General features: G+C 38.9%; 1 protein-coding gene and 1 long non-coding RNA gene across 2 annotated transcripts; one reads left to right on the forward strand and one right to left on the reverse strand.

The window, feature by feature from the left end:
• On the forward strand, nucleotides 1-3,690 carry LOC131324678 (uncharacterized). The gene is made up of 4 exons (XR_009199414.1): nucleotides 1-159; nucleotides 2,278-2,573; nucleotides 2,689-2,947; nucleotides 3,026-3,690. It is a non-coding gene; the product is annotated as an uncharacterized LOC131324678 (long non-coding RNA).
• Nucleotides 3,303-7,677, reverse strand: LOC131324676 (pentatricopeptide repeat-containing protein At5g03800). The gene is made up of 2 exons (XM_058356748.1): nucleotides 4,848-7,677; nucleotides 3,303-3,437 (listed from the first exon to the last, which is right to left on the reverse strand). Exon 1 carries the CDS (start codon nucleotides 7,555-7,557, stop codon nucleotides 4,852-4,854), a length of 2,706 nt encoding a protein of 901 aa, XP_058212731.1. The 5' UTR covers nucleotides 7,558-7,677; the 3' UTR covers nucleotides 3,303-3,437; nucleotides 4,848-4,851.
• Between the last annotated feature and the right edge of the window lie 5,686 nt (nucleotides 7,678-13,363).

Consider the following 13,363-nt stretch of genomic DNA (forward strand, 5'->3'; position numbering starts at 1 on the left):
CCCTTTCTTCTTCATCTCTCTCTCTCTCTTCCATCTCCACCTTCGGCGATTACTCTCTCTTCCACACGTTTTCTTCCCCTTTCCCTTACTTTCTCTGGCGATTCGGGTGATCTCTGTTTTGAAGATGAGAGATCTCTTGCGGTTGGTCTCCTCTAATGGGTAATTTTTACTTTTTCTCCTCGTCCTATGGATCTTCAACATTGTTGTGTGATTTTTGTCTAGGGTATCTAACAGGAGTGAGCAAAAAACCCGTCAAACCGCGAATCCAGTTCAAACCAATCCAAACCGAATGATTTGGTTTGGATTTTTAGTAGGGTGGTTTGGTTTTGGTTTAAAAAATTAAAAACCGCGGTAAATAGTTTGGTTTGTGGATTTACGTTAATGGTTTTGGTTCCAAACCGTACATTTATATATCTCATTTAATTTAGATACAAGAAGTATACATGAGAGTTATATATAGTCAACTAATTTTCTAAATTAATAATCAATTCAATCCATCGTCCTATTCAGTAGTCATTTACTGCCAAAATTATTTATCATAAACTTCCATATATCACAACTTATTCCTCTAATTAAACTTTACATTTTACGAGTTGTATTCCGCCCGCGCTTAATTCTATTTTGAATAAGGACATTTCCTAGTTCTGCTTGTTGTAATCCAATGACGTTATCAAAAAAAAAAACTTATTCCTATAATTTTGGTGCACCAAAAGTACATGGTATATAAATATATAATGCTTCATTTAGTGAATAGTGGTTCCACGGTTCAATTAATTTCTAAATTTTCCTATATTTCTATAAATGAAAACCAATCTTAGTTATCTCCGCAATTTTGTACTTTAAATAGTTTTTACGAAGATGATATTTCAGTGCTGTTCAAAAAAAAGAAGAAGAAGCTATTTAAAAGTTTTAAGTAAACTGTGGTTCAAAACCGAAACCGAACCATAGTCTAATGGTTTGGTCCTATACTTTTTGTGTGTTGGTTTGGTTCCCCAAATTCATAATCCGTAGGTAGTGGTTTGGTTCTTGGTTGACACCGGAGTTCCCAAAATTTGAATTCCAAAATAAATCAAGTCTGCCAGCAAGATGTCTTTTGAGCTTCTTAAAAATTTGTTAAGTCCTTTTAAAGTTTCTAAGTGTTTTTTAAGTTTCTAGAGTCAAACACATCTTCCAATTAGTCTATGGTCAAGTCTTTTTAATTTTTGTATTGGAAATCTAAGTTTATTTTTCCCATGTTGGAGGGATGTTCCAACAAGTCCTATTTATATCCTTTCCTATGAATGAAATCATTAGAGTGTGTTTGAATTAAAAATAGCCTTTGGCTTGTGAGAAGATAATTCTTCTTGTAACTCTTATCCTTCAGTGGATTCCGATAGGTGGCGAGTTTCCCCGTTTCTGTATCTCTTAGGTGGATTCCTTCGAGTGGTGAGCGGTTCCCTAGCCCTGTATCCCTAGTTAAATCCTCGGGTGGTGATATCTTATCCCGTTGGTTCCTTAACTTGGGTGGTGAGCTTTACCCGATTATCCATTTTTATCTTACTTCCGTCCCGTCTGAAAAATCCGGCGTCATTGGTTTAATATAAAACCGAACCAATCTGGTTCACGCTCACCCCCAGTTTCTAACTCTTCCACCTTCTTTGTTCAGTAAAGTTTGCAGATTTTTTTTGGTTTTTGTAAAGTCAAGTTTGTGTTGCTCTGAACTGCTCGCTAATAATCAGGACTGCTTGCACTAGGTGATTTCTAGTCTGGTTGTTGTTCGTTGCTATTATTATTTGGGTGTGTTTGATTTTGAGGATCTAGAGTTTTCAAATATCTTTGATTCCGGTGTTGTTTTTGGTTTTGTGATATTTTCCCAGCTTGCTCATTTTTTTGCCTCCAACTGTCCACATATGTTCTTGCACCTGCTTTGTTGAGTTTTATGCATATGAGCGTATAATTTTACCTCTCTTTGCGTTCGCATTTGCTTTTGGATTCTTTACTTTTGCTTGCAGCGTGGCTCTCGTTTGTGATTTTCTCACTTTAAAGTGTGCATTAATTTTCTTCCAACTGTTTTGTTCACTATATCATGTCAATTCACATCTGCTTCTAGGTTGTTAGAGTTCAACGCAATTATAAAAAGCAGTATAAGGGAATAAGGAATGAAAAGATTAAAAAAAAATAGAGAATAGAGGATGAAATTAGGCAAAGATGAAGTTACATTTATATCTACTACTTGGACATTTTGGTGCCCACTTTCCATCTCCAAATATATATAAGGAAGTTATATTTGGATTGCAGTGACATGGTAGTTCGTGTACCTTTTATCCATTGGTATCATGTTCCAAAAGCAATTTACCATTGCCTAAGAGATGTGTCTTTCTTTTACGTGGAAACTGGTGGAGGTGAACGAGTTATTGCTGCTGAAGCAATTGGGAGAGGAGCTGGTCTTCTCATTTTCAAAAAGTTCGATAGGTTCCTAGAAGATTATGCAAACGTACCTTTGGGAGAGATGGTTCAGTGGGATTTGAAAACAGATATGGTTATTTGGCTCGAGGCCATTATTTACCACTCCTTTGTTGCTTAAAGCATGCCAGGTAATTACAAGCTTTTTCATAAAGTGTAGTTGGACATATTGTTTCATTTAAAAATGATTTCTCCACAGCAGCTGCATTGGAACTTTTTGTAACCATTCTTGTGGACAATGTTAAGGTGTTCGCTATTGCTGGTATTTGAAATATGCTTCTCAGCCTCATTAACCATGCCAACGGTCATCTTCACTTCCCTGTTTTTAATTATTGTTCGATGCTTAATATGATTCATTGATATTAAAGAACGACTATCATCAATTACAAGGCCAAATTTGATATTGAAATCACTGATGCAACTGGTTCGATTGAGGCGAATCTTTGCTGAAGCAGAAGATTTCTTTGGTATTATGGCTGTAGAAATAATGGAAAATGTAGTGGAGGTAAGCACAAAACCAAATTCAACCAATTTTATCCACAACTCTATTTAGTGTTACAAATTAACCCATAATATTCCACAGGACTATCCCTCTCTGCCTCTACTCCAGAAATTATCAGCACCAAAGAAAGTGACTGCCAACTTGAAGGCATACATGTACAACTATGCAGGAATGAGTACATGCAAATTCATTATTGACTGTTGAGGTAATCTTCAATATGGGAGTCCTAGATGATACTGAAACACTCAGGCTTCAAAGCTCCGAACAAGCCAAACAACAAAGCCAAAAAAGACAAAACACAAGCCTTCAACATCCCACGAAACACAACCCTCCAGCCCGACTTCAACCACCATGATGCATGACGCACACATAGAAGAAGAAAATAGCAAGAAAAGCGACTAGATCAAGAATCACAACAACTTTTGAAAGCCTAGCAGATTAACAAGGAGGCAAAACTTTTGGTGTGCATGCTTTGCTTCCCAAATCCCTACACCTGAAGAACGACTAAATCAGGAATCACAATATCTTTTCAGATTAACTAGGTTGCAAAGCTTTTGGTGTGCATGCTTTGCTTCCAATATAACTAAATCTGTAACCTTTTATCTGCAAAACTTCGGCTGTAAATCATGTTCTCACTTCCAAACTCTTAATGTAAATTATAAGACATGCTTCTTTTGGAGAAATTCTCTGAAACTATCACAACGGGCATGATCCTCGTGTATAGAATTCCATGGCAGTTTCGAGTCTTTCCTGATCATACATAATTCCGAGCCTAACTCCTAATGTACAATTGAGGCCTGGTAATATGATGTTTATGAATATTTATGTCACACACAAGTAAGTTTATCCTGGTAATTCAGAATTTTTATTGCTCTGTTTATGAATATTGCTCCTTATTAAGGACTGAAAAACACTTCACAATTCTAAGATATTGTTATTCATATGACACAATAAAATACCCTAAACATCTTATATTTGTGTTGAACTTTAAATCGTATCCATGTATGTATGTGTGTGTTTTTAAAATCATCTTCTAAATCAGCCAAAATGACCCAACAATTAAAACATATTTACCCTAAATACATTTAATTATTGAATCAACAGGTATGACCGAATGCGCGTAGCACGTGGGTATACCTCTAGTTCCACCCTTTACACCAATTTAAAGATCTTTGAATTCGTGTGAGATAATTCTACAATTATGAAATTACTTTAGTCTTTGTTCAAAAAAATCGCACGATTATTCATAACGAACTATTAAATGCGCGCTTCATTTAACAGATAGGCTTTTGGCTCGCAATAAACTTTTTATGGAGCTAATGATATTTCTAATTTCTAAAATAGCAGTGGGATGCCTTTGCAATTTAATTTCTCTCCCACCCCGGAAATTTTTTTTGGTATCTTAATGAGTTGCTAGGATGATTTGTAAGTAGATGCAGTTGAGCGAAACTTGCTTTGAGATCACAATTTTCGTTGACTGCTCTCAACCTTCTAGGATATATTATCATTCATGATTTTGTCTGGAAGAATATTGGCATGCCCATACATAGTTTGATCTTCCCTCGAGTTTGAAGGAACATTTGTGACTCCAAACTAGAATGATACTTGACAAGAGGATCAATACAGAAATGATATTCATTCAGCAAAATAACAGAGTTTGCACTAGAATCAGACCTTGACATAAAAAAATATTCATTTCTGTAGAGAAGTTATTAATTAAGTTAATTGATCTGGTCATTTACATATTCCGCCAAGAATTACCAACTACACAAACATATCTTTCAGCAGCACAAACATATCTTACAGCAGCTTGAGACTCTTCAATGAGCCAAATGAGAAGTAAAGAATGAAAATTGGGACATAGAAAACCTAAAACAAGAGAGGCAGAGCTTAACCACCGTACCTTGTCACCAGTAATCCTTGCACGAGCACTGACCCTTTGAAAAAACATGAAAACCCGATGAATCCCTAACTATTATCTTTCTCCTAACAACAACTGAAACAAACTTCAAGAACGTATGGCAGTCCCCACAGATAGCGACGTTCTTCATTACCCTAATGGGTTCTCCATGCTTAGTCGTGAGCAGCCCATAGGTAGCAGCTAATTTTGCACTGTGGTAATACAAAAAATCCTTCTTCTGATACTCCTCTACATCTTGAAGCACAAAGCTTGTGTCCGGAGCATATCCAGATTTCATGCACTCCAATATCAGTACGTCTATTGCGCTGTATATGTCTCTGGATTGGAAATGGCATTCATCCCTTGTGTAGAACGAATGGACCTTGTTTTCATTAATAATCCAACTTCTACTAGGGATTTTCCGAAACCCCTTATTCCGCATCTCCTCCCTTGTCTTTTCAGCGCATTGCCATCTACTGGATGCAGAATACAAATTTGCTACGAGCACATAAGTAGATGGATCCAGTGGCTCCAAAGCAAGAATTTGCTTAGCAGCCATTGCCCCTATCCTTGTATTCAGAGAGATTCTGCCAGCATCAAGCAAAGCTCGCCAAAAAGTGGCGTTTGGCTCAAAAGGCATACTGTTGATTAATTGCTCTGCTTCTTCGAGAAGATCCCAGTAACCCAAAACGCCAACAAAGGAGGCGTAAAGCTCTGGAGTGGGCTCAATGTCATATGTAGTTCTCATTGACAGAAACAGTATCCGGCATTTATCAACTAAATTTGAGTTAGTGTATCCATAAGCTGAAATAACCAAGCGTAGTGTATCTTCATCCGGCTGTTGACCCGCCTTCTCCATCTTTGACCATAAATCTAAGGCCCCGTCACCCTGCCTGTGAAGAAGATGCCCACCCAACACACTGTTCCACGAAACTGTATCATGCATTGACATCATATCAAAAAATTTAATTCCACCTTCCAAATTTCCACACTTGCAGTACATGCTAGTTAAGGTATTTCCGATCCCTGTATCGTTTAACAAACCAATTTTAAGAGCAAGGCAGTGGATTTGTTTCCCAAACACATGGTAACCAAGAGCTCCGCAGACACCAAGAACTGTAGCTAATGCAATTTCATCAACAACCACTTCTTCTGATGGCCTATTACAGAAAAGAGAAATTGCCTCTTCTAGTTTCCCATTTCGAGAATATCCACAGATCATTGACGTCCAATTTATAGGACAACTCACATTGTCCAGTCCTTGATTGAACATCTTCTCTGCTTCGTCCATCCGTCCACACCTTGTGCACATATCAATCAATGCTGATTCAATACAATTACTATTTGACCCGAAACCACATTTGAGGACAAACCCATGAACTTGTTCACTTATCTTCATGTCTGTCGACAATCCACAAGCGTTGATAACAATTGTCAAAGTGAATTCATCTAACTCCATGCCCTCCTGCACCATTTTGCAAAACAAACCCAAAGCCCTCATGCCTTCTCCATTTCGACAACACCCTGCTACAAGAGCATTATAGGAAACGCAGTTCTTTTCTGGCATCATATCAAAAGTCTCTGATGCCAAATCAACGAGCCCAAAGTTCATGTACGCGGTTATCATTTCTGTCCAAGTTATTATATCTTTCACAGGCATCGACTCAAACAAAGTCTCCACATCTCTTATACTCCCACATTTGGTGTAGAAATCAATAAGGGCATTGTTCACATTCAAGGTGGGCTGAAAACCCATTCTGATCCCATGAGCATGAACTTGTCGTCCTCCATTCCAATTCCTACCCCCAGCACAGGCAACCAAAACAGTCGAAAGAGTAAACCTGTCTGCGCTAAACTCATCAACCCTTCGCATATCCCTAAACAATTCAATCGCCCAATCATACATCGACTCTTTCACCACAGCGGCCATCATCGTATTCCACGACACCACATCTCTTTCAGGCATTTCATCAAACACTTGGAGCACAAAATCCAAGCGCCCGCACTTGCTGTACGAACCCATAAGCGCATTCGAAACATAAGTAAAACCCACGTAACCCATCTTAACCACCAACGAATGGACTTGAAAACTCAGCTCCAAATCCAATAAACGATTACAAGCGGTCAAAATCGCCACGAAGCTAAACTCATTAGGCTCAATCTCTGTCTTTCTCATTCGAAAGAACAGGCTGACCGCCTCGAGCTCGTAACCGGACTTTGCGAGACCAGATATCATCGTACTGTACAGCACCACGTCAGGGCAAGAAAGGCACTGGCGAAAAACCCTGACGGCGTCAGTTGTGAGGCCCAGCTTGAGGTAAGCGGAAACAAGAGCGTTGGACAGCGTCGTTTTGGGCTCTTCTCGCTTGAGAGCAGAGGCGTGGACCGCCTTAGCGAGTTCGACGTCGTTGTTGCGAACGGATGTTCGGAGCAAGTTGAAGTGGTTTTCGGTGGGCGGTCCATCGGTGTCCGATGACGTGGCGTGGTTTTGGGGAAGTGGGTTTGTGAGGATTTGGGCGGAGAAGGGGATGGGAGGGGGTTTTAGTTTATTGGGGAGGGAGAGAGAGAGGGGGGAGATTGGTGATGAGGAGGGTGGTTTTGATGGGTAGGGAAGGGATGGGCGGGTGGATGGAGGGTGAGGAGAGAGGATTGAGTGAGGGAAGGTGGGGAAGTATGCGGCGGCGATGGTGGTGGTCGTGGTGGTGGCGACCATGGAGGAAGGAGGCGCCAAGCATAACACCTCCTTTTCAAACGGATAGAAGAAAGCTTGCAATTTTTTTCCTGGTTGTTGCAGTCTCAGTGGATTTGGTTAAAATTTGGGCAGAAGGTCCGGTCCAGTTTTTGGACATTGCAGGCTCCTCCCAGTTTCACAACTACGATCGAAATCGTTTATTTTGTAGAGCTCGTAAAGTATGTTATCCACCAAAAAAAATTAGTTTGATTGAATATCGATAGGTACATAAACGAAATAGATTTGTATAAGAAAAATGTGGTGACAAAAAATAAATTGAAACTCATAATTGCCCAATTTTTTCTTGTACAAATATATTTTGTTCATCTATCTATCGGTGTTTGATCATGCTAATTTTTTGCGTGCATAACATATTCGACGAACTCTATAAAATGAACAATTCCAATCGGCCCACACGGCCCAAAACTAGACCGGACTACCGGACTGAATACTAATAAAACTGGACCGGACCTTCTCCCTTCAATTTGATATGTGTTTGATTCCACAACTGGAATGAGATTTAGGGTATTTTTTTTCCAGATTTTGGCTCTGTTGGAAACTTGAGGATGGAAAGGGAAAAGAAGAGAACATAATAAAAGAGGAAAATTAGAGGAAAAATTAAATAGAAAATTAAACTATTTTCAAACTTTATCTTATATTACTCTATTTTCAGTTTTCAGCACTTAAAACTGAAACAATTAAATAATAAGTGATTAAGTAAGTTTGATAACCACATTTTACATTTCTTAACAGATTAAGTGCCACTTAAAATATAGTGTAAAAAGTTGATAAAAATTAAGTAGCTTTGAGCTATTTAATTCTGGCTGAATTCTTATATGCTTGCATTCAACTACCACCACCGTCGTCACTCAACCACCATTACACCACCACCACCACCACAACCGTCACCACTCCCACCACCACTCTACCACCACCACCACTATCACTACTATCACTACTCCACTACCACGCTACCACCACCATCACTATTCCACTACCACGCTACCACCACCACAACCACCATCACACCACCATCGCCACTCCACCACCACCACTACTCCACTACCACCACCACGACGCTACCACTACCACAATCATTACCACTACCACTAGTTCACTCCATTCCACCCCCACCTCCATCACTTCACCACCACAACCATTACCACCCAACACTAGTCCACTCCACCACCACTACACCACCACTACCACACCACCCCTACCACGCTGCCACCACCACCACAACACCACCACTGCACCACCACCACAACCGCCACCACTCCCACCACCACTCCACCACCACCACCATCACTACACTACCACGTTACCACCACAACCACCATCACTATTCCACTACCACAACCATTACCACCATAACCACTATCACTTCACCAAAACCACCACCACCACCGTTCCACCACCATAACTCAACCACCACCACCACCTCCACAACACTACCACTACCACAACCATTACCATCACCATCACCACTACTCCACTCCACTCCACCGCCACCACCATCACTTCCCCACCACCACCACCATAACCATTACCACCCACCACTAGTCCACTCCACTACCATCACTTCGCCTCCACTACTACTACCACACCACCCCTACCACGCCGCCGCCACCGCCACCACCACAACGCCACCACTTCACCACCATCATTCCACCATCACTATCACACCATCATCTCTCCACCGCCACCATCCCACCACCATCCTCACCGCTACCATTCCATCACCACCACCACCACCACCACCACCACAATCACCAAAATTAAAAAAAATTAGAACTAAAATTAATTCATGAATTTTAATTTAATGCTTAATATGTTTATCAAACAGCTCTTCAGCTTAAAAAATTCAGCATTCAACTTTCAGTACTTAACTTTTCAGCTTTCAGCTTCAGTTTTCAGTTTTATCAAACAGCCTAAGAGTTACAATATGTCTACAGCCATATGGTTAGTTACTTGCTTAAGTCGGTAAGGCCATCCACATCTCTCTCTCTATTTCTCCTTTAAAGCTATAATAAAGAGCAAAACTCAAAAAAAATCCCCTCCATCTGCCTCAATTGATTTCTCGCTACTTTCCAAATTTATAGTTTTGCTACAGTGCCTCGTTTGATCCAACAAGGCACTATTCATGTTTCTATTCAATATTTTACTATTAAAATGATTATGAGAGCCTTAGTTTAAAATGATTATGGAATTTTATGGAGCAGAAATTTGATTATGAAAGCTCTAGGAACAAATATTAATTATGACCCTTTAGAATAAAATAATCAAAAAAATAAGATCTTCTCACCGGTTCAATCGGATTAAAAATTGGAGCACTTAATTTTTTAAAGAATTTTTATATAATACAAAATGTGGTTAAAAAATTAAGTGCCCAGTTTTCAATCTGTTTAAACCGGTGCGAAGATCTTATTTTTCTGATCATATTATTCTAAAAGGTCATAATTATTTTTTGTCTCTAGGGCTCTCATAATCAAGTTTCTGCTCTTCAGGATCCCAAATAAAGAGCAAATACTTAATTATGAGAGATCTATAAACAAAGATTAGTTATGTCCCTTTAGAATAATATGATTAGAAAAATAAAATGTTTGCATCGGTTTAAAAAATTAAAAAATAGAGCATTTAAATTTTTTGAGATTTCTTCTTATGAACAGTTGTACATCATTAAATAACGATAAAAAATATATATATATACTACTAAAATTTAAATTGAAAAGTAAAGTATAAAGAAAGAATAGTTTAATAAAAATAAAGTTAGAATAGAGAGTTTGATCCAGTGTACTCTTAAAAAGTGAGTAGCTAAAATAAAAAAGTGACTTTTTAGATAAAATAAAAGAGTGACTTTTTAGATGTAAATTTGGTCCAAAATTTGCTGAGTCTAATATGGATGCTCTAAGTTAGGTTAGGAAGTTATAGCTGTTATGTTAGTGGAGTATAGCAGTCTACATTTTCTTTTTTTTCTTTTTTTCGCCAAACGGAATAGAAGTTGTTAAGCTTCTCTGTATAAGGGTGAGTTCTCCTAAACTTAAATAAAAATTAGGTTGTTTTGTTCTTATTTGAATTTTTTTCGCATATGTTAGTTTTGGGTTTATATTTTGCTAAAAAATGGTTATTTCTTGAAATACTTGGGTAAAAGTAAATGCTTTTTACTTTTGCGATTCTTCTCGTCAAGACGAATCAATAATCCATAAAAATTTAGCGCAAAACTAACAAATGCGAAAAAAATTCAAATAAGGACAAAACCAACTTAATTTTTTTTAAGTTCAGAAGAACTCACCCTAAGTCAAGATTGATCAATGCAAAAATCTCTTTTCTCTCTCACACACACACAGAGAAATGTCTCTAAAAAGGAGATTAAATTCAATCTTCCACAGGCTCGAGGCCATGTTTTCTTTGTGATCTCACCCTAATTTTTTATTTTATTTTTGGTAGTTCCACTTTGTGATCGCATCACACAGTCTGTTTACAGTCTGTTTTGAAGGGTTACCACAAGGCTAGATAGCCATGTTTTCTTAATTACAGAGCAACCCCCAAACATTTACCCGACATAGTAGAATAATTTGATACAGAATACTACAGTATATCTGTAACCCAATATCCAACTATTCTATTTCTAACACTAGTCATTACATTCAATCATTTCCTCCTTCCACCACTGCCACTATCATTGTCCTCACCATCATCACCATTCTACCAACACCAACACCACCACGACCATCTCCTCCTCCATTACCACCACTCCACTATCACCACCACCACCATCACTCCAACCATCATCGCCACTACCATCACCACTTCACTAACACAAACAATCTGCTGCAACCGCCACCACTAGCACCACACAAACAATCTGCTGCAACCGCCATCACTAGCACCACCACCGCCACCATTCTCACCCCCACTAGCACCGCCACTGCCACCACTCACTAGCACCCCCGCCACTGCTACTTGCACCACCGCCACTACTGCGACCACTTCACCACCACCCCCTCGTTCCTCCTCACCACTCCACAATCACTAACACAAATACATGGTGACCATTAATAAAATTAACTCAGGGAACTAAAATTAATTTATCATTGAGCGATTCGAATCATCAAAATTTAATCAGGAACTATAGGGTGTTTTTTTGGGTGTCCCTTGAACCGCCCATATATATATATATCAAATAGTTTTTTAAAAATTTCAATATTCAGGATTCAGCTTTCAATACTTAATTTTTCAACTTTCAATTTTCAATTTTATCAAATAGCACTTCACTCCAATACTCAAAACTGTGCTCTCATTTGAAAAGAGACCTCATCAAATGGTAAGGATAATATGTACGAAATAAAACATAATAAGCTCGAACGTGGAAGGTGAAATCAATGCTCGGATGCTACAAGTCCGCATACCTGAAACGTAGAATAATGATGATGATCATGAAATGCGGCGTACCCCATTCAAAGTACGTCGGATAATACCCCGATGGCTTTGACTGGAGATGTGTTGTGTCGAAATAGAGCTGACCCCTCAGGTTGATCTAGCCCTGATTGCGTCGCAATCGGAGCATATTTGTTTTACACTATATACTCGAAATTCTACTAGTAATTGATTGTTCAATTTTTTTGAAGACAATCACTGTGTTCGGTTCACCATTTTGACATTTTGTTTTAGAAAGTAATTTTTGAATGCCAAAAAGTTGGTGGGGCCAAAAAATGTTTGCAAAGGCCGGCATTTGACTTGAACATCTGACTACAACCATGTGCAGTACAAATGGGCCCCCACCACTCCCACCCTCCTCCTATCTCCCTCCTTTTCCCAGCTTTTCAGTCTACACACACAATTTGTACATAGATTGTGCATAGATTTATTGTGGGGCCCATCATGGGTTCCACACAAATCATCCGAGCCGTTCATTAAATGTAAAATATTTTTTCAAGTTTTCCCGTAAAAAATAAGCTCAATCCAATACCTATAGGTGCTCGATCCAACACTATAACTTTTCATTATCCGAAAATTTGAATGAAAAGTTAGATAATTGGATGAAGCACCTATAGGTATTGGATTGAGCTTATTTTTTACGGAGACCCTTGAAATTTTTTTTTACGTTTAATGAACGGCTCAGATGATTTGTATGGGACCCGTGGTGGGCCCCACAATGAAACCTGTGCACAATCTGTACACAGATTGCATGTGTAGCATTCTTCTGGCTCCTACTCCGGTAGATTAGACATTTGTAAAAAGGAAAAAAAAAAAGTCTGTTTAGAGATTCGTTCTCTGTATTGAAGAGAGAGAGGAACGGGTGACGTCAAGTCCATGCCAACGCAGTCTTTATCCGTCAGTTTTTTTGTTTCTTCTTTGGTTTTACTGAGTAAAGGGGTCCCACTTATTTCATTCTATCCGATCAAATGGCTACTGCCATATAATACCTAATTAGATTTTCAGCATGAACGACCAACCCAACAAGCTCAACTAATTGATCGGTTGCGAGTAAATTATAGGACCCGCGATGGACCCTGTAGTGTTCAGGAAATAGCAAGCCTATACCATGCAGCCACGCTCAAAAGCTATCCCGAATTCTCATAGCCTATGCCTCGCATTTACATGATGTATGAGAAAAGACTACACATACCTATACATTAATCGAGGCAAAGCAAACTCTCTCCAGGCATCACCAATCTAAGATAGTAAGATATTAAGATAATGGACTGCAATTCCAGATTTCTGTTGCAAGAAAACTGTTTAACGCATCACAAAACGTAAGATATTCTCCCGAGCAACACTTGCCAAG

The sequence above is a fragment of the Rhododendron vialii genome, chromosome 4a (assembly GCF_030253575.1).
Source record: "Rhododendron vialii isolate Sample 1 chromosome 4a, ASM3025357v1".
Lineage (NCBI taxonomy): Eukaryota > Viridiplantae > Streptophyta > Magnoliopsida > Ericales > Ericaceae > Rhododendron > Rhododendron vialii.

Bases quoted from the DNA above. Each gene is read 5' to 3' on its own strand.
- LOC131324676 (XM_058356748.1), bottom strand. From the start codon at position 7,557: ATGGTCGCCACCACCACGACCACCACCATCGCCGCCGCATACTTCCCC.